The 19,737-nt window shown below is 41.4% G+C and overlaps 1 protein-coding gene across 1 annotated transcript in view; it reads left to right on the top strand.

Annotated features, from left to right (window-relative positions):
- The window catches only part of LOC102378337 (collagen alpha-1(XXIV) chain-like), a 182,087-nt gene that overhangs the window by 20,823 nt on the left and 141,527 nt on the right, over window positions 1-19,737 (top strand). The window contains exon 3 of the mRNA XM_025193649.1: window positions 8,908-10,214. Within this exon, the coding sequence (XP_025049434.1) occupies window positions 8,908-10,214 (1,307 nt within the window). The remainder of the gene's footprint in view (window positions 1-8,907; window positions 10,215-19,737) is intronic.

Genomic DNA, 19,737 nt, shown 5'->3' with positions numbered 1-19,737 from the left:
GCCCCCCCCGCCCCTCTTTCTGGAGTGGCTGCAGTTCCATAGCCCTGTTCCCGTAGGCCCCCTCAGTGAGGGAAGGGAAGGAGTGGGGCTGGGGCAGGGGCAGGCACTGTGTAGCCAGGGAGGATCGTGGGATGGAGCCATGAGTGGCTTGTCCAGGGGACGTGGGTGGGGGGGTGGCTCCCATCGCTGCACTCATCCCAGGAGGTCATGGGAGGTGCATGCCCCCAGATCTGTGCATGGGGCACAGGTGGGCTGGGGCCAGGGTTGCGCTGGACTCTTCCCAGTGGGGGTTGGGCTGGGCTGCATTTGGGGCAGGTGGCAGTGGTGCTGGGAGGGGCTGCAGCCACTCCAGAATTCACTGTAGCACCCCCCCCCCCAACCCCCTTCCCAAAGCAACCTGGCCCAACACACCTGTTGGGAACAGCCCGGTGCTGCCCCAGCCTGCAGCGGCAGCCCGCCCTGCCCTGCTCCCGTGTGCAGATCCAGGGACACCCCCCACCCCCATGTCCTCCTGGGGTGTGTGCAGCAAAAGGAGCTGCACCCCCCCCATACTCCCCACATGAGCCATTTGCAGCTCTGTCCCATGCTTTGCCCCAACTGGGCAGTGCCTGCCCCTGCTCTAGCCCTAGCCCTATTCCCTCCCTCACTGCGGGGGCCTATAGGAGCTTTTCTAGGGGAATTTGCCAAAACCCAGAAGAGGCATCCAAAGTGGAGAAATATTTAGCTCATGCCACATTGCCAAAAACCTCTTCCCTGGTAGGAATGGGAAAATGTTCCCTTTTGATGTATCTGTTCATTTGCTAGGATCCAGACACAATCTCAAGAATCCATCTTTTTTTTTTCTCTTATGACCAGTGAATGAACCCAAGCAATTGGTTGCTCTATTTTTTCTATGATGTCCATGTTAACTAATCTAATTCCTTTTTCAGTCTCTTTCTTAGTGCAAGGGGAACATTTCTTGGAGCATGTATGGTTGGGAGTATTTGGTTCTCTTAATTCTATCTCGTACTCAGTTGACAGTTTCCCTATGCTTTGAAATACATCATACATTCTATATTCTTGCTTTCCAGTCCCTCAATGGCATCCATTCTCTTAATCAAACCTAGAATTTTACATATTTGCAACCTGATAATTGGCACTAGCTTTCCTGAGACTGTTACAAACTGAACTTTTACTATATTTCTCTTGTGTCTAACATGCAATGGAAAAACATCCTTGGTTACAATCATGTTTCCATTATATGCTCTAAGTTTCACTTTCTTATTCTCATAGTACACAGATTTAGTTTTCATGTTTTGAATAATGTGTTCTGGTATTACATTGACCTGTGCCCCTGTATCTAACTTAAAAGTTACCTTTAGTCCATTGGCTTCCGTGACTAATCCAAGAATTAACTTCTTCTTGCATTGTGCCAATGAGGAATTCTTCCACTTCCTCATTGCATAAAGCATACACCTGTCATTTCTTGTGTGATGCATCTTGCTCCTTTCTGTAAACTCTTGCAAAGTGATTGAATCTTTTGCATTTGTTGCAGCACTTACCAAATGCAGGGCTTTACGTGGGTTTGTGGTAACCTCCATAGCATCTGCAGCTGACTATTGTTTCTTCAAGTAATTATCTTTGGCCTTTTTGCCTGCTTCATAGTAAGGTCCTCCTTTCTGTATTGTTTGTGTGTTGCCATAGATTTTTGCAGTCTTGTAATCCTGTCTAGTTCAGCTTGTTCTGCTTTTTCCTTCAGCTTCTGGAGCCTGGCATTTGCTATCTCAGCTGCTTGGCACATTCTAACTGCCTTTTCCAAATTAAGCTCAGGATCCTAACCGTCTTTTCCTCAGGCTTGTATCCCTTATACCTAATACTGTGTGGCCTCTCATCATGGATTCTTTTAGGTCTCCAAAGTTGCATATCTGGCTCAGCTGTCCAAGGTGTTTGACAAACTCCTCTATGGTGTCACGTGGAAATTACACCGCTCAAAGATTTTATTTTGTTTGGGTAAACAGTATTCCTCAAACTTTTTTTATTACTGTGCCATAGCTTTTCTGTTCTGCTTCTGGCAGTTGTAGGCTATTATAAAAAGACAGAGCTTCTGGGCCTGCTATATTTTAAAAAATAGCTACCACAAGTGAATCTTCCTTTTCTGCAGCTCCACTGGCTAGTGAAGCTCTGCTTAAACTTCTTCCAGTTTTCTGCTGCATTGCTGGCCAGCTTTAACTCCTCTGGAATTCTAAGATGCTCCTTTTTTCTTTCTTCCTGCCCCACTCCTGATATCATGTATTGTTCTCAAAAGGCCAAGGAGTTAAACTTTTATAAAATGATTACGCTTATTTATTCAGAAAGCCTTCTTAGCCTACTGATCTGCTGTTCTCTCCTGCGATCTCTGGGCCAATATAACAACTTATACATAACATTCTTAAAGGTATCCACAGAGTTGTGAACAAGGGGATCTTTTAAAATGCAGAACAAGTGAAAGATGTGATGAGTAGGGGCCAAATGAGGATGAGCACTTCCTCACTACTTTGGAAACGTGGTGCTGCAGAGGCCTGGGGAGAGGCAGGGCTGAACCCCATGCTATTCCTCACCCCTTGCAAAAGTTGGAATAATGTAATGAACGTTTTTGGATATCAGAAAGATCAAGGAAAACGTTAGATTCCACAAGTTAAACTAAACGGCTTTCAAGAAGAAGAGCCATTACAAATGAGTACTTCTTTTTGCTCTTATTTAGTGGGTGCAGGGGCAGATCCAGAGGGGTGTGCAGTGGTGCAGACACCTTCCTTTCATGCAATGACACCCTGGGGATTTTTTTAAAGTGCCTGAATCCAATAAGGTGTTCCCTCCCCCACCCTTTCCCTCCTGTCTGCCTAGTCGAAAGAATAGAAGAGAATGGGAGGAGAAGGGCAGAGCCCAGAGGGGAGGGGAGGGAAGATTCTTACTTGTTTGAGGGACTTAAAAAAAGAAAAAAAAAGGCCTCAGATGATGCTCCCATCAGTCTTCCTGCCCTGGTGGAGGGGTGGGAGTCTGGGAGCAGGGGGTACAGCCACTCCTGAGCACTGGTTGCTGCTCCTGCCCCTCCCTTTACAAACTCCTGGATCTGCTCGTGAACAGTACAAGAGCAAGTAAAGACAGATGATGGACAGACATCACTAAGTGAAAAGAACAGAATTGACCATTAATGGCTTGACAAACATAATGAGTATTATAGCAAGGAAAGAATTAAGAAGACTGAATCTTCCAGAAACTCTGCGGGCTGCCAATAGTCTGGATGCTAAAAACCACAAACCTGATAAGGAATCTAATATCCTCCAATAGAGTTTGTAGCTGCATGTTTACCTGTAGATGATGGAGAGTCAGACGTAGTTCACTGCTGCTTAATCTTTTGTAATTGCCTGCTCATTATGCATTTGCTTTTGTGTTTAGACCCCTCCAGTGTTGCCACTTGTTTAAACAGGCATTTGGGGGATATGGGAAATAATGTATATGCTTTTTCATTGTGTTCTCTGACTCTTTCTTTTCCTTTGCCCATGATTCTACTAAGCTGGCCATACAAAGAGTGTGCACTATATTCCTGTTTTAGCAAACAGTTCCTCCTTCCCTCATCTTGACTGTGATGTCAGTCAGGGCCATACCCCCATTCTCTTTTTTTGTCCCTTCCTACACATGCACCAGCCCATGGCTGCACTGGGCGAGTGGGTAGTAATCCTCTAAAGAGTGTACAGCAGACAAGTTCTGGGAGGCGGTCTGACTCTTTAAAGGACAATACTTCCTAGTGCTCCCTTAAGGTAGTGCAGCTCTGTTGCCCCTTTCTTTGGGCAGTGCATAATGCAGTCAAACCCTGTGATAATATTGTGCTGAGGGTAACTTAGCTGGCCAGCTGAGGGATTTCTGCCTTTGTGGTATTTTTAAAGCAGACAGGACTGTGTGAAATCCCTCCATGGGAGGGATTTAACTGTCTGTGTTGGCAATTTTTCTTATAAGTTCAGAGTAAGATATAGTATTTTCAAAAATAATTGTAAAACCAATTCTTAATTGCTAAGCTTGCTTAAGAGATATGTCTGCTTTGTAATCCTTCTGACAGAGACCATGTTTACTCCTGCCATTTTCCAAATGCAAAATTCTGAAAGCAAAGTATACAAAGGGCTTTTTAGGCACAGTCCAGAGTTAGTGCCCTTATGTGAACATCAGGCACATGATGCTTCCACTTAGTGCAGTGCAATGTACTACTCTCTGTGCTCTCAGAGTTGTCAGAACCACTCCTCCTCCTCCTCTCTGGTGTTGTGTGTCCTAAGGGAGCCTCTATAAAGACCTCTGCAGGTCTGCAATGCTGCCTGGCCTTTACAAGAACATTGCAAATACAGTAAAAGCTGTGTTAACTGGCATGAGTGGGGTAAGGGGAGTGCCAGGTATCTAAAATTCCAGTTATCTGAGGCAGGGGTTTGGGAGGGTGTGGGGTGGAGTGTGGCAGCGGCTGCATGTGGAGTGACAGCAGCACAGAGTGATGTGTGGTGGCTGCGGTTGCCGCATGCGAGCTGCCCCCCTTCCCTGCCCTCCTCCCCATGCGTCCGGCTGGCCAGCCGGAAATTCCGGTTAATAGAGTATTCTGGATATAGTAGACTGCCGGTTAACACAGCTTTTACTGTACAACCTTCCTCCTGTGCAGCCAAGTATGGACCAGACAGAATTTGACCCATGGGAGAGGATTTTTTTAAATATTACCGTATACATTAGACTTTGCAATTGCTTTTTAACCAAGCTTTTGCTATCAGTTTATGACAGATTAAAATGCAGCCTAGATAAATTAATTGCTTTGAGGCAGAACATCCTGAGAAATTGGCAGAAATACATGACTTCCTCCAAAGATATACTTTCCTTGAGCCTCAGTCTGCTGGCTACCTGCCAGTGTAATCTTGGCACCACCACAAGCTCTCTAAGATGACTAAAAGCACTGCAAGGTGTGTAACTAATTTTCAACCTGTACAATGCACTCAGGTTTGTGCTTTTGGTTCCGAAGTTTAAAACACTTTCAAGGAAATCTCCAGCCTTTTTTGCATTTTTTTGTTTATAGAATTGGAGCCAAGAAGTGTCTGTTCAGAACATTTACTCTTAATATGTTCAGTAAACAGTGAGAGGGAGGGTTGGGAAAGGAAACCTAGTTCCCACTAACGATTGTGAACATCCATTTGTTTCCATTACTGTCTTTTCATTTTATTTGTAACTGTGTCTCTGCTCCCTGAACTTTGTCAGGCAATCTCTATATCTAGTGGGCACTTTAAATTTCAGTTATACCACCTGTTAATTTTATTTACCTAAATCATACACAACTTAATATAGTACACAGTTCTCTACCACCACCATCAATGTGTTAGAAAGTGCTGACACTTTCCAGCCAGGAGTAGTTATCTCAGTCCACCCATTACATACTATTAGCCCAGCTAGCCAAAGTTCAGGAAGAAATTGATAATGAAGTCTAAGTATCTTCAATACAGTTTCTTTGCTCTCAATTCCAAATGTCTTTTAGCCAGCTCAAACTAAAATCTCTCTTTACTTTTTCTTAAAGCTAAACTGTAGGTGCTTCTCTCCTTCCTGTTCCTGTTCAGTTGTTTTTTTTAATTCTGGTTTCCTTCATAGAACCCAGAGAGACGCACTTCCAATGCAATTTGCTATATCAGTCCTGAAGGAAACTCCCTTGGGCCACATGTTTTAACTCCTACTCAAGCCTGTTTTGAATACTGCCTTGGTTGCTTCAGCTACCTAGTTACATAAAGAAGCTTAACGGCTTCATTACCTTTATCCTGAATGAAAGGCAGCTGATATACCCACCAACTTCAGCACAGTTTAACTTTATGCACATAAATACCAAATATATTTAACCAATGGCCAGCTTGCAACCAATATACTGCACTCTCTCTGGCAACTTCCCAAGCACTGCTACAATACTTTGCTCCTTGGTCTGAATACCATTATTGAAAACAAAGGATGCAGAACGTTACTTAAAGAAGGATGATGGCTAATATATAACATCATAATAGAGTCTCTGGTTTACAGTCACATGCAGAAGTAAATCTGGTAGATGAAATACTAGACTATTTATTGATCCACTCTGTGGCAGGAAAGCTGCCTATTTCTTCACCCAGAGTCAAAATTACTTCTTATGTCTTTCTGAGGTATACCATACAGGTAGCAGCTAGCTCATAAAAGATATGTACACATGAATGACAAATCTGGATGGATTTCTTTCTCTTTTGCTGAATGCCCAGTTAAAAATTATTTTTGTATAGCTGTACCTCTTTCTTAATAGAAAGGGGAATGGCAGGATGGGCACTTTTCAGCCTGAGAGCCAAAAGATGGAAATCACTGACACTTCCGTTCTGCTAGTTTTCTCCTTTACCTTGCCTGTTCCTGTTTCTACTTCTGCACTGCTTACCTCATCTGTAGCTTTTATAAGTAAACTGAGTGGAGAAAAAGGAAGAGGACAAACACTCTGTTCTTGTACCACCGTCCTTTATTCCTCTGGGAAATTTTTTGTTTTACTTTTTACCTGATTATATCTTGGCACAGATATCCACACTTGAGGGCAACGACATTGGAAAATAATTCCCTTTGAAGCCAGCCTCATTACTGTACAGGGCATTGACAGAGAGAGGGTGTTCGTGGAAAGGCAGAAGCTCTTTCTCACACAGCAAAATCATAATGTTCAGAGGGCATGAAGTATCTAGTCTATCAGATCTACTTCTGCATGTAATTGTAAGCCAGGGACTCTATTATGATGCTTTATATTAGCTGTTATCCCTCTAAATAAAATTCTGCTTGCTGTGCTTTCAGTAATGTTCAGACCAAGGAGCAAAGCATCATAGTAGTGCATGGGGGAGTTGCCAGAGAGAGTGCAACATATTTTGTCTAATTTCAAACTGTATTTAAAATTAGCTGGTATGAGTTTATGTCCTCATGACCATGAATACACTAGAGAAGTAACAGAGCAGTAGAGGATATGAATTCAGAGTAAGTGGGGATTCTGCTTTCACAACATATTGAAAAAAGACGAAAGGACAGGAACTGGGGATCTTGCCATTTGACAAAATAACTGTCCCACATTTAGGAGAATGTAAAAGTGTAGCATACTGTGATGTTATCCTGCAGCATCCCTGAAAAGAGGTATACTCCATGGACAGTTCCTTATACCCTGCCACAAGGTCGCTGCAGGAGTCATCTCTTGGGGGGGAGCCACCAACATCTATCTCCAGTGGAACCATGCTATCAAGAAACCACAGAGATGCTGGGAGCTAGACGCAGGGGGGAAGCACAAGAGCTCTATGTAGGTCCTTGGCAAACCATCAGTTTTGCGAGTGGGATCTACAGATTTTGTTTTTAAGGGCTGTCACCAAGATGGAATGATGGGTAGGTGTTCTTGTGAGCAGGGTTAGCTTGTAAGAGACTTGTCATACACTTCCTCTGCCTATATCTTTTTTTGAGGGTGTTATCACAGGAGTGGACATTCTTAAAGAAACAAGGTGAGGGTTATTTTATTCAACAGGTTAACTGGTCTTAATTGTGTTTCTGTGCTCTATTTATACACTGATGCACTTTACCTTGGGGATTTAGTAGCCTAGTGCTATATACAGTGCTGTATACAGTGCATTCGTTCTGTGAAATACTGTTTTATTAAGGTACAGTGGTCTAGCGTGTAGGAGGGTGTGTACACACACACCACTGATATCTATATCTATATCAGTGGTGCTCAATCTTTTGGCCCTGCAAGCCAAATAAGTGATGTGAGGCTGGTCCGCAGACTGGATTGGACCCCACAGGATTGGGTCTGCACACCCAGATCCAGACTGCTGGATTGGGATTGGGGCCCACGGACCCTGCACTGCCTCTGCTTGGCTCTGCATGCCAGGATTTGGGCCCCAGGACCTCACACTGCCTTTGTCCAGCTTTGCACACTGCATGCCAGATCTAGCACTTGGAGCATTACAGGCTGGATCAAAAGGCACCAGGGGTGGGATCTGGTCCCGTGGCCAGGCTTAAGCATGTATATCATAACTGACTATACTTACTTATATCTAAGATGAGGTTCTCCCCCCAGTCAACATGGGGGAAAAAGTCCCTCATCTTATATTTGCATATGTAGTAGGGATGGGGCAGGCAGCTGCTGCGGTTCTGACCCTGGCCCTGAGCCCAGGTCAGGGCTAGAGTCAGACCCACAATCACTGCCTCTTCTCCCTCACTGCTTGCCCTATGCTGCTTCTGCCCCTTTCCCACCACTCCTTTCTCCCCCTTTACTGTCAGACACAAATTAATTCCAGCTTGGGCTGGATTTTCTCTCCAGCACGGAGCACATGGAAACTCCATCCTCTGCCTTGCCAATCAACTGTGCCACCACTTGTGCGTGGCCCAGCAAGGGCTGCGCTTCTGTGCGCTAAGCTCTGTGACCCAGGAGGAAACAGAACCCAAGCAGCATCTGATAATAAATTGGGGGGGAGGGGGAGGGAAGAGGCAGAGATTTTGGGAAGTTGGTGGGGTAGAGAGACTGGGGAGAGTGGTGAGGAAGGGGAAGAGACCATGGGGAGTTGGGGGGGGGGAAGGGACAGAGATTGGGGGAGCTAGGGGTGGAGGAGTGCAGGTATCAGAGCAGCAGGGAGGCTGAGGACTTAAATATGAGGGGACTTGATCCCCCCAGCCATTGCTTTCCCTTCTCTAGCCAGGGTACAAGGGGGAAGAATTCAAGGCACCCCTCTGATAATTAGATTTTGTACCTGGAAAATTATAGCAAATTTATAAATTTTCCATGTATGTAATCTAATTATTGGGGGGTTGTCTTAGATTCAGGGTTGTCTTCGATTCAGGTAAATATGAGATAACATTGTATTCCACTAACAAGCTTATCATCTCCCCCCTCCCCCTTTTCTTTTTTTGCAGGCATAGATGTTCTTCACCAGTTAGGTCTTGGGACAGATGCACAACATTCATCTACAGTGACTACAGTGCCATTATCATCTGCTCCATTACCTCAGGGGGTTCGCCTAACAACATCAGGAGTTCTTTTAACCAGTGATGCCCACATTGAATCTCCCATCACTCAAGTCATACCATCAAATCTAGGGCATCAGCTCACAATACTGATTGGGTTGCATTCTTTCAGAGTCAATAATGCTTTTCTTTTCAGTATTAGAAACAAAAATAGACTATGGTTTGGTATACAGTTGCTACCAAGAAAGGTAGTGGTGTATATAGGGGGGAAGGCCTCAGTATATTTTGATTACAGTGTTCATGATGAAAAATGGCATTCATTTGCTATTGACATTAGAGACAAGACTGTCTCATTGTTTGCTGATTGCGGAAAGAAGTATTACAGCAGGGAAACACTTTCTAAAGTGCAGGCATTTGATTTAGATGGTTTGTTTACCTTGGGAAGGATGAACTCTCATTCTGTCAGTTTTGAAGGAGTAATATGTCAGTTGGATATTATCCCTTCTGCACAAGCCTCTGCAAACTATTGTAAATATGTGAAAAAACAATGTCGTCAAGCTGAAACATACCGATCTCTGCCGGCAGTTCCCCACACATCAGCTGAGGTCTACTTTCCAAGCAAACCATCTGATGAAAAAAGGGAGTCAGAACATATATCATCTTATTTAAGAAAAAAAGCATCACACCTTCCTGTTAACAATACTGGAATAGTCCATACTCTACCAGATCCCAAGAAGTCAACAAATATCTCTTCAACAGAACTTGCTAAATCTGAACTCCTGCCCATCGAAACTAGACCTAAAATTAATATCCAAGATAATTTTAGTCTGCTATTTCATCAAAAAGACCTGGACAGAAAGAGGAATGACACCAAAAAAATGCCCAAATTGCATCCAAATCTTTCAGACAATGGCACAGAAAATGCAGGCACAAACAAGGAGACCCCTCTGGTCTCTTCTGTATATCACAGTAAAATGAAAAACACAGGAAAGGATAACGAAGTGGAGCAGCATTTAGATGAACCTGTGGAAATACAGCAAATTTTAAACACAACTCTGTACAGGGATATTGTGGACTCATCCTTGGATAACCAGCTTAATCCGTGGAGGGAAGATGCAGTTGATGCTGATGAGTCTTATAATGCAGAAAATAGTTATGATATGGATATTGACAGTTATGCTTATGACTATGACGATCTTGAGAAACTGTTTGAAATGGAAGATGTGAGAGGCCCAAAAGGGGAAACTGGGCCTCCCGTAAGTTGTCTTTATTATATATCTTACAATAATACAGTAGCATTCATTTAACAGCAGGCTTTGAAATAAACAGTGCAAAGTATAACAAAGCTGTGATTGAAACATCTCCTGAATGCACTTTGCAAATTCATGGGTACTATAAGATGTGCATCTCTCCAGAATGTAATTTTGGTCTAAAAGTGTGTGTGTGTGTGTGTGTGTGTGAGACGCAGAGAAACTATGTATATAAATGTATATATAATTTTACTGGCACAGTACAAAGACATTCAGTTCTTGTAAAGTAATAGATAACCCAGATGTCTTTTTTTAATGCAGCTAGGCATTCATAAATGTTAAATATGGAGGCATCTCACTTAAAATATTACAGAGTAAATTCATACATATTTAAATGTTAAGACCAATGTATGAGAAGAGTGGATAAAATAACAAACCAAAACAAATAAGTTTTGTTTGTAAGAGTTGCGTGCTGTATTGCTCTGATTATAAGGTAACCTCCATATATTCAGATTTGGTTTTAGGGGGAAAAAGCTTTTTGAATTAATATAAGTTGATAACTATAGATAAAGGCCTTGAACTGCTGTTACCCTTACAAAATCCTACAGGAGAAACAAAAAATTAAGAAAGGACCCAAAGGATTAAATGCACCAAACATACCAAAATTAAAACTGCATGGAAGAAAATTCTGACTTGGTATTTTTACTGCATGCATGCACAAAAAATACTGCAGGACAGGTACAAAATTAAGATTGTCAGTGTTGATTGTAGGTCAACCCCATGTATAAGTCATATGCAATTTGTATGGCTCCCTTTGAGGGAAAAAGACTTTTATAATCAGAACAAAGTAATTTCAGTTGAGCAGTACTCTTAAAATTTAAAACTGCATGACAAAAAATAAACTATGCAAGTAGAAGAGTGTGCTGTCCCAAGCAAATGAGTCAAGAACTTAATTTTCAGGCAAAGTTTTCAGGATCTGTACCAAAACATATTTATAGTATTCTTACATTGACTGAAATGTAATTTTATTAGTTATTGTGGTAGGCAGGCTCCAAAATGTTTGAAACTCATGTTAGTCTGTTCTTTGATATAAACTTTGTTTCACTTCATCTGCTTTATTTCCCTAAACCTTCCCAATGCATTTAGAGGGAAACTCATATATGCAAGATTATAGATGGAAAAGAGTGTTTCCCATCATGCTTGCTTAATTGGAGAAATAGGATAGTTGATGCCTATTTTCATTTTTGGTTAAAAGCCATAAACCATAGAATAGAGTAGATAATTCCCCTTGCTCTCCTCTGTGTTTTTGTGGTTATTACTGGAAAGTTATTTGATATGCGTTAAGCAGCTCCTAATATATGTTTGAATGTGTCCATAAATTTACTGTATATATTGTATCAGCCCAAGAGACATCTTTTACTGAAGCTAATCATTAGCAAGTAAAAACATATTTAAGAACCCAATTTTTACTTTAAACAAGATCCAGATGTTTAGGGCATGTGACACAAGTGAGAAGTGTGTTAAAAACTAATTAAAGTTAATCCACACACGATCTTGCTCGATCCCCTCTGAATGCAGTTTCAGCCCTTTAATTTTTTACACTTTTGCCCTTTGTAACAGTGCTTCTGTAGTTATATCATTTAAGTCAGTAGTTCTCGACCTTTTTAGGCACAAAGCAACTCTCAGAAAATGGTGGCTCTTAGCTTTCAATTGCGTTCAATAGAGTAATTCTTCTGTTGCAAAGAACACAGAAAGAGCGTAACAGGTCAGAATGTTTTTGATGCTATTTGAAATCACTGGGTTTATCTTTTGAATCATGTGTAGGTGTTTGTACATCTAACAGTGCTAATATTGTGCAGTAGCCTTAAAAGCATTTCATGGCACCTTAGGGTACCACATCGTCCTGATTGAAAATCACTATGATAAGTCCTTTGCTATCACCAAGATGTCATTAACTCTCATTTTAAAGTTGATGACATTATAGCCAATAGTATGCAAGAAATGAGAGTATTTTGATGATATCTTGTACTGGACAAACTACATAGTTAGGAGAGATGTTAGGCAAGCTTTTGGGCACAGTGTGTCCTTCCTCAGGTCTGTCTTTCCTCCTAGGTCCAGGCACCTAATTTTTAGCCATTATGACACTAAAGCTGGAGGCAGCTAGGGACCAATCTGGATTTTTACCTTACCCTTGATCTTTAAGATTCAACTCAGTGTCTTAATCTCAAAATCATCCTTTCTTACTGTGGGCCACAAGTCCAAGTCCAGAGCTGTGCTGTTCCAGAAGGAGAGGAATCTCCCCCTTCCTGATGTCCTCCCCACTAGGGCATCATGGGAAATTTGAACCAGTAGAGTCTCTAGAAGGATATTCAGTTGTATGCCCAGATGTCTGCAGTCTGATTCCTGGTGAACTGCAGTGAACATAGGGAGTGCGGTGAAAGCTCCTTCTTCCCTTCTAGTACAGCTCCAGTGTGTGCTAGAGCAGTGGTTCTCAAACTTTTTTGTACCGGGACCCATTTGTAAACGTTGGCCAGTTCCGACCCAGTGACCTTCACTCCTGACCTGCTGACCCCTGCCCCCAGTGTGTGGGGTAGGGGGAGGTGTGTGTGGGGTGGGAGGGGGTGTGGGGCAGGGTTGGCCCCTAGCAACCCCTTGCAACCTAGAAGTCTGACAGTCTGCAAAGGAAAAGCCATGGTTTCCCACATTTTTCTCCTTTTAAAGGATAATCCATTTTTAAAATTTGTTGATCCATTTTTAAACTTTGTTTGCGACACTTTCATGTATTTTTCAACCCACAGGTTGAAAAATGCTGTACTAGAGCAAATGATCTAGACCTTGGGTTCATCATCTCATTACTCTGCTCCCTCACTCAGACTGCTCCATTAGAGCACTTATTGAACTCCATACTACCATTTGAATGGATTAATATCATTCACATTCCTGAAGTTTCATCACTGGAAAACTTGAGAAAGAGACAGCAAAGAACTTTCAAAGTTCTTCTGGAAGCAAAAAAATGCTGATGAGGCATGAGCCCATTTTTTTGTTTCAGGATGTTGTGGTCTTTTTGAATGCTCTGCAAGGATTTCAACAAAGTAACATTTGTCCTATTGGAGCTGACATGCAATAACTAGCTTTGTGGTTCTCAAACTCCTCAGCTTCAATTTAGTTTTTAATCATCTACCATTGCCAATTCTTGCCTAGCCTAATTAGGGCCCCTTGTATTCCATGATCCCACAGCTTTGGAATTCAGCCTTTGGTATTTCAGTTTATGCTTCAGAATTTCAGCCCATTTACAGATAATGTATGGATAAAGCACCCTTTTTAGTATTTCTGTAAATGTAAATACATTGCTATAAAAATCTATCACTTATGTTAACCAAAATCTCCTTTCAAACATGAAATGAGTCAAATTGGTACAGTATGTGTCTTCCTGAGGCTGAATTAATAGTTTCAAGGCAAGAACTGACCTGTTCACCTGAAGAGGCTTTTATTACTTGTATTGTAATAATGCCTGTGAACTCTGGTAGTATACTAAGACTCTATTGTACTACGTGTTATATAAAAACATTACAAATATATGAATCCTGCCCCAAAGAGGCCAATCCTAAATTGTTTGCCATGACAGGATGTATAAATGCTATGCTGACAAAGAAGATCTTACCAGGAAACAAGTTCTAATTGTCTTCATGACTGCAACTGGAAGCAGGTCATTGAGTAAGCAAGGAAACGGCTAGAGGACTTGGCTTTTCTGAACATGAGAGGCTTAAGTGTGCAACCTTTCTGGCTGAGGAAGATGCTCAGGCTTTGGTTTGGGCTCTGGGTTAAGAGAACAAGGTACAGTGAATTGCTGTTCTCTAAGAGCAAAGGGCCTAAAGGTATAGTCAGGAGGAGGTAAAAAGTAAGCTCTGAGAGGGCAGATGTCAAAATTAAGTTTTAATTGGAGTTTTCTGGAGGACTTGGTATTCAGGGAGAGGAATAGAAGAAGAGACCAGATGTAGTGTTGAGAAACAACAGGAGACAGGACAGTATTTCTTGGGTATCTCATTTGGATTCTGTAAACAGAAGAGGTGGGAGTAAACATGCTCTGGCTGGAGGCTGTCATGGAAAAGGCACACCACTGCCCAGGCCCATGCCTAAGGTGGCCATCAGCAGGAGGTCTGCATGAGGCCAACTGTCTGAGATACCCTCCAACCTATTGAGGGATATGTTGGGCATGAATTAATCAGACTTCCACCCTGCCTTAATTTCAACTATTCCATTTGTTAAATGTCATAGAATCAGAGAAAAGTACAGCTGGAAGGGACGTCTGGAGGTGATGTAGTCTGACAGCTGCTCAGAGCTATCTATACTATCCTAGACAAGTGTCTATCTGTCCTGTTCTTGAAAACTTCCAAGGGTGGAGATTCCACAATCTATCTAGGTAGTCTTTTCTGATGCTTAATCACCCTCACAGTGAGAAAGTTCTTCCTAATATCCATCTTAAATTTCTATTGCTACAATTTAAGACCATTACTCCTTGTCTTATGCAGCCACGGAGAATAGTATATCACCTTCCTTCATATAACCACTTCTCCAAATATTTGAAGACTTTTTTTTCCTATAAGCTTTCAGCTTCAACCCTGACTAAAAACTTGGGGCAGCATATAGAACACAGAATCTAATAGCAAAGAACAAGATGGGTGCTGTGCATAAGATGTTCTGTTTTATTAAATACAAAAAATGAACAAACTTGTTTTCTGCTAGAACAGTAAGGCAATGGAAGAGACTGCCTGGGGAAATTACAGAATCTCCTCCTTGGAAGTTTTCAAGAGGAGGCTGGATGGGTTTTGGACAGAGATGATTTAGGAATAGCTTGGGCTGTCTGAGGGGGTTGACCAGACGGACCCTTGCAGTCCCTTCCAACCCCGTGATTCTAAATAGGGAATAACTGATTGGGAAGCAGTACTGAAGAAAAAGATCTGGTGTTATAATGTATTGCATACTGAATAGCTGTCAGCACCACGGGCATGTCTAGATGAGCATGCATGCGTGCTTTGCACGCGGTGCACATAAAAAGGTTCTCCGCACTGCATATTTGCAGCACAAAGCCAAAATTAGATACCAGGAAATCCCGGTATGTAAAAAAAAAAAAAAAAAAAAAAAAAAAAATCTAAAAAAAATGGGGCAGCACATGTGGCTTCAGTGTGCGCCAGCAAAACCCGAGCCTGGCTGGCCAGAGACATGCTCCAGCTGCTGGCCAGGCTCCATGCGTCTGGATCACTGCCACCACAGCCCCAGGAGGCCCCAGGTAAGGTTGCTGGGGCCAGCCTAGATGCTGTCCCCAGCCTCTCCTACCTCACTTGGGGCAATTTGCTGCATACCAGAGCGTGCATGCAGGGGCGTTCGCTGGGGACAAGTAACAGCACAACTTAGTGCTGCTGCTGTTTGTCCCAGTGGAAACACGTGTGAACTCATCTAGACATGCATCATGCTACTGTGACTAAGCAGAACTATTCAGGTATGGTATTAATTGGAGAGCTGGATATAAGACAGAGTACATAATCATTCTGCTCTCTTGAGACCCCAGCTGGGCTGTCTGGTCCAGTTGTGGGAACCACATTTGTAAAAGGCAGACAAAGTGGTGAAAACTCATTGAAGAGGAACAAAAATGGTATGAAGTTTAAGAAATCATGATCTCTGATGAAAGCTTGAACTAATAGGGTTTGCTTCCTAAGGCAAGAATTGTTTGGAAAAAATAGAACGATGTTCAATTGTCTTCCAGTGGACATGCAGATAAAACAAGAAGTGATCTGTAGCAAGGGAGATTATTACAGGCGGATATTAGGAAAAGCTATCTAAATATATAATAGTTAAGCAACAAGTTGCTTTGGAGGATTGTGGAATGTTTTAGTTTTGATTTTTAGGAACAGGTTAGATGTGCATCTGTTAGGGATAGTTCTTGCCTGAAAGAAAATGAACTTTTGAAGTCCGATACAGACCTACGTTTCTATGATTCCGTAAGATTCTCTACCGTGCTGGGCAAGAACTCTACCGTGTTTTTTAGGACTGCTTTGTCAGGACTTGGGACTTGTACAAAGCTGGCTCTGAGGCATAGCTGCAAATAGACATTAATATTAATTAACATCCTTCTTTTTTTTTTTTTTTTTTTTTTAAAGAAAATGGTAGTAACTAGTTTCAACAGCCTCTTGAGCAAACAAATTCTATAATTGCTGTGCATGTGAAACTTCCAACAGAAACAATGAGATTTCTGTGTTTTGAACAATAACAAGATCAGCATCTGGGATCTGACATGCTGCAAATTCTAACTACCAACTGAAGTATTTATTGCTATGGAACTATATTTGATACTAAGCACTCCTGGCCTGACCTTATGTCAGAGCAGTGAAATAGGAATCCCCAGGATTGAATAATGTGTCTATAGTAAAGTCCTGAACTTGGAAGTGACCTGGCCTAGGCACATACCTGTGTACATCTGGAGTCCCCATCAGGGCAATGGGGATTCATGAGAGTGCATAAGTCTGCCTCATGCTGCCAGTTTAAGGATTGAAACCTTTAGTGGCTCATTCATGAGCACTCTTATTTGTGAGTTGGGTGGCCTTTCTTAATATGTGAATGAATCCTTCACAGGGAAATGTCTGTGAAATACTAGAAATATCTGTGAAGAAAACATACATACATTATTCTTACTAAACAGTTCCTGTTAAACCATTTGCATTTGCACGATAAAGTACATTTTTATAATATGTCAGGTCTCAAATTATAGCTATGTAAATATTTAAAGACTGTTTAATTAGACTTTACAATTACTGTAAAACAGATTATTGAAACAAATGGTTAATTGCTCTGGATTAGAGAAATATAAATTTGACTCTGGAATGACTGTAACAGCAGCTTGCTTAGCCTCTGACAAAGTAAGCTGCTGCTTGCGAAAGCTTATGCATCTGATTTACTTAGTCCATAAGATATAAATCATCCCTGCCTTCTGCCTAGAGTAAGCGTGCAATTAGTGAAGTATTTTACTCTGAGTAATTAGGGCTGTCAGTTTCCAAACACTGCTCTGTCAGGCTGAAGGAGCCACTCAGCTAGTTGAATTAAAGGGTATTATTGTTAATACTTTATCCAAATGTCTGGACTGTTGGTATAATTGGCTGGCAGTGTTTACCCAATAGCTTGTGATCATGCTGAGAAATGGTTAAGTTGCTTCTGCTGATTCACTTAGGCAGGTAGCTCATTCTTCCACCTGAATGTATGAAAAGTAGTGGTGGTAGCTATTAAAGAGAAGATCTATGGTTTAAGTTGCCCAGAGACAGGAATACTAGGGACAGCCAAAACCTAGAGAGACGGTCTCAAAAGAGGTTTTTTTGTTTGTTCTTTTTACAATAGTGTGAAATGTTTTTTAGAGCAGATAATGAAAGGCACGTCTCTTTAAATATGCTATTTAGTGCAAGAGTATCTTTTATTGACTGGTTGGTCATGATGCTGGCAACATTTTGCTGCATGAATAAAATAATTTTTCTATAAATTTGTATTTTCCAGTGCCTTTAGTTGAATTTTAAAATTTGTTCATTATTTGGTCCATTCAGAGAGCGCCATACAAAATGAATACAAAACAAAATAATCTTTAAAAAGAAGCCACATAGGCCCGAACACTCAACCTTTCCAAGTCCAATAAATGTGGGGAAAAATCAGAGGGAAATAAATATGTATTACTATTTTCATGAAGAAAATGGGGTTTCCAGCTATCAAAACATTTTTAAGAAAATGCTGTCAGGCTCTGAAATGAGGTGGGGGTAGACTTTGCAAAAAAAAAAAAAAAAAAAAAAAAGGAACGTAGCATGGGTTTAAAATACTTAACTATTCCACTTTATTAAGAAATATAGGGCATGTCTACACATGCTTTTACACATGCCTAAACTTAATGCGCATTTGCCTAATGTGCATTAAGTCAATTTAGGTGTGTGTCTACACATACACATATTAAGGTGCATTAACACTCTGTGCGGACCAACTTGGGACTAAGGTTAGTCCCATGTCAGTCGACATACAGTGTTAGTGCACCTTAGCACAACTAAATGTACTTTAGGGCACTTTAACTTTTGCAAGTATCAAATTGGTATGAATAGCCTAAAACTGCCATTCGTAAGGTGCATTAAGGACACGCAAATGTAGACCTGTGCCGTTAATGCACCTTAAAAATGGCTAATGCACCTTAAATCAGCACATGTAGATGTGCCCATAGTTGACTTTTTCCCCATGTGTGTAGCCTCAGGATAATATTCCATGCAAGATGCATCTTTTCACTTCAGCAAGTTGAAGAGGAAAGATTAGAAAACCGTTCCACCAGCTGTAAAAAGATGGGAAAACTCTAGTGGTTTCTTAGTTAAATTTTTGGAACTCTCCAACAAAAATACCAGGTCAAGATCTCCTTCTGTGTCTCTGTCTGCTATGTTTGATTCTTGGATCTGAAATGAACAGAAGGATCTTTTCTATTGCAGAGGAAATTGGTATGCTAACTAATACTTGGGTAATGGCCATCATCTTGAATGACTGACTATAAATTGAACTGGAGACCTCCAGAACTAAAACTATGTGCTGCTACAACTTGAACTGAAAAGCCAAGACCCTCAAACCAACTAGTACTCGATACTAATTTGTATTATCTGTATATTGTGTACAGAGACAAGTGTGTAACATATTCTCACCAGTTAATTACACTTGGTTCTTCCAGCATGCCAATAGTGCATTCCATATTCATACACAGAAATAGTCCCAATGTACACAGACTGTTGCACCAGTCTTAGGATAAGACTTGCAATCCTGATAGCATGCATAATTTTCCTTTTACTGTCCAACAGTACATATATCATTGCTTAAATGACCTGCCTGCTCTACTTTCCATATTTCATTTTGCAGGGGTTACATTTGTTGGAAACCTGTTATCTGAATAAAACACACTAAATACCTGGAATTATTGGCTTTCCCCAAGAAATAATCAGAATTTGACTGTTTCTCCCCTGTGTTCTCAGAAAGCTGAAACTGTCCTGAAACCAGTATTTTTAGGAAGCTGGGCCAAGAACTGGATTATAGGTTCCCAGAAGGCAGTGCAATGGCACAGGTGTTTGATAATACCAGTCTGGACCCACTATGAAACTGCAACAGAAATCACTTGTTTAGTTTGGCCACAGTGCTCTTATAGTTCAGTTATCAAATTTAGATTCAAACAAACAAGTGTTAGTGAAAAACATTGGGAAGCATAAGGAGCCATTGTAGATTAATACTACTTCACATTGAGTTGCTCTTTCATTTGCTGTGGGTACATCTACACATGCAATTTACTGAGGAGTAGACTAATTAGTTGCATAGTGGTGTCATTGTTTACATGTGCACTGGTATTAGGGCATAGTAAATTAATTAACTTCACCGTAAGGCTGAGTTAATTTACTGCATTGAAACACCTGTAGATGCCAATTCCAAGCATAAATTGTGCCCAGGTAGCTGAAGGCCTGCTCCGTCCTAGCTGAAATTCCTG

Source organism: Alligator sinensis, unplaced genomic scaffold (assembly GCF_000455745.1).
Source record: "Alligator sinensis unplaced genomic scaffold, ASM45574v1 scaffold32_3, whole genome shotgun sequence".
NCBI classification, from domain to species: Eukaryota; Metazoa; Chordata; order Crocodylia; family Alligatoridae; genus Alligator; species Alligator sinensis.
The sequence above is the reverse complement of the archived record's forward strand: the minus strand, read 5'-3'. Positions and strand labels throughout refer to the sequence as shown.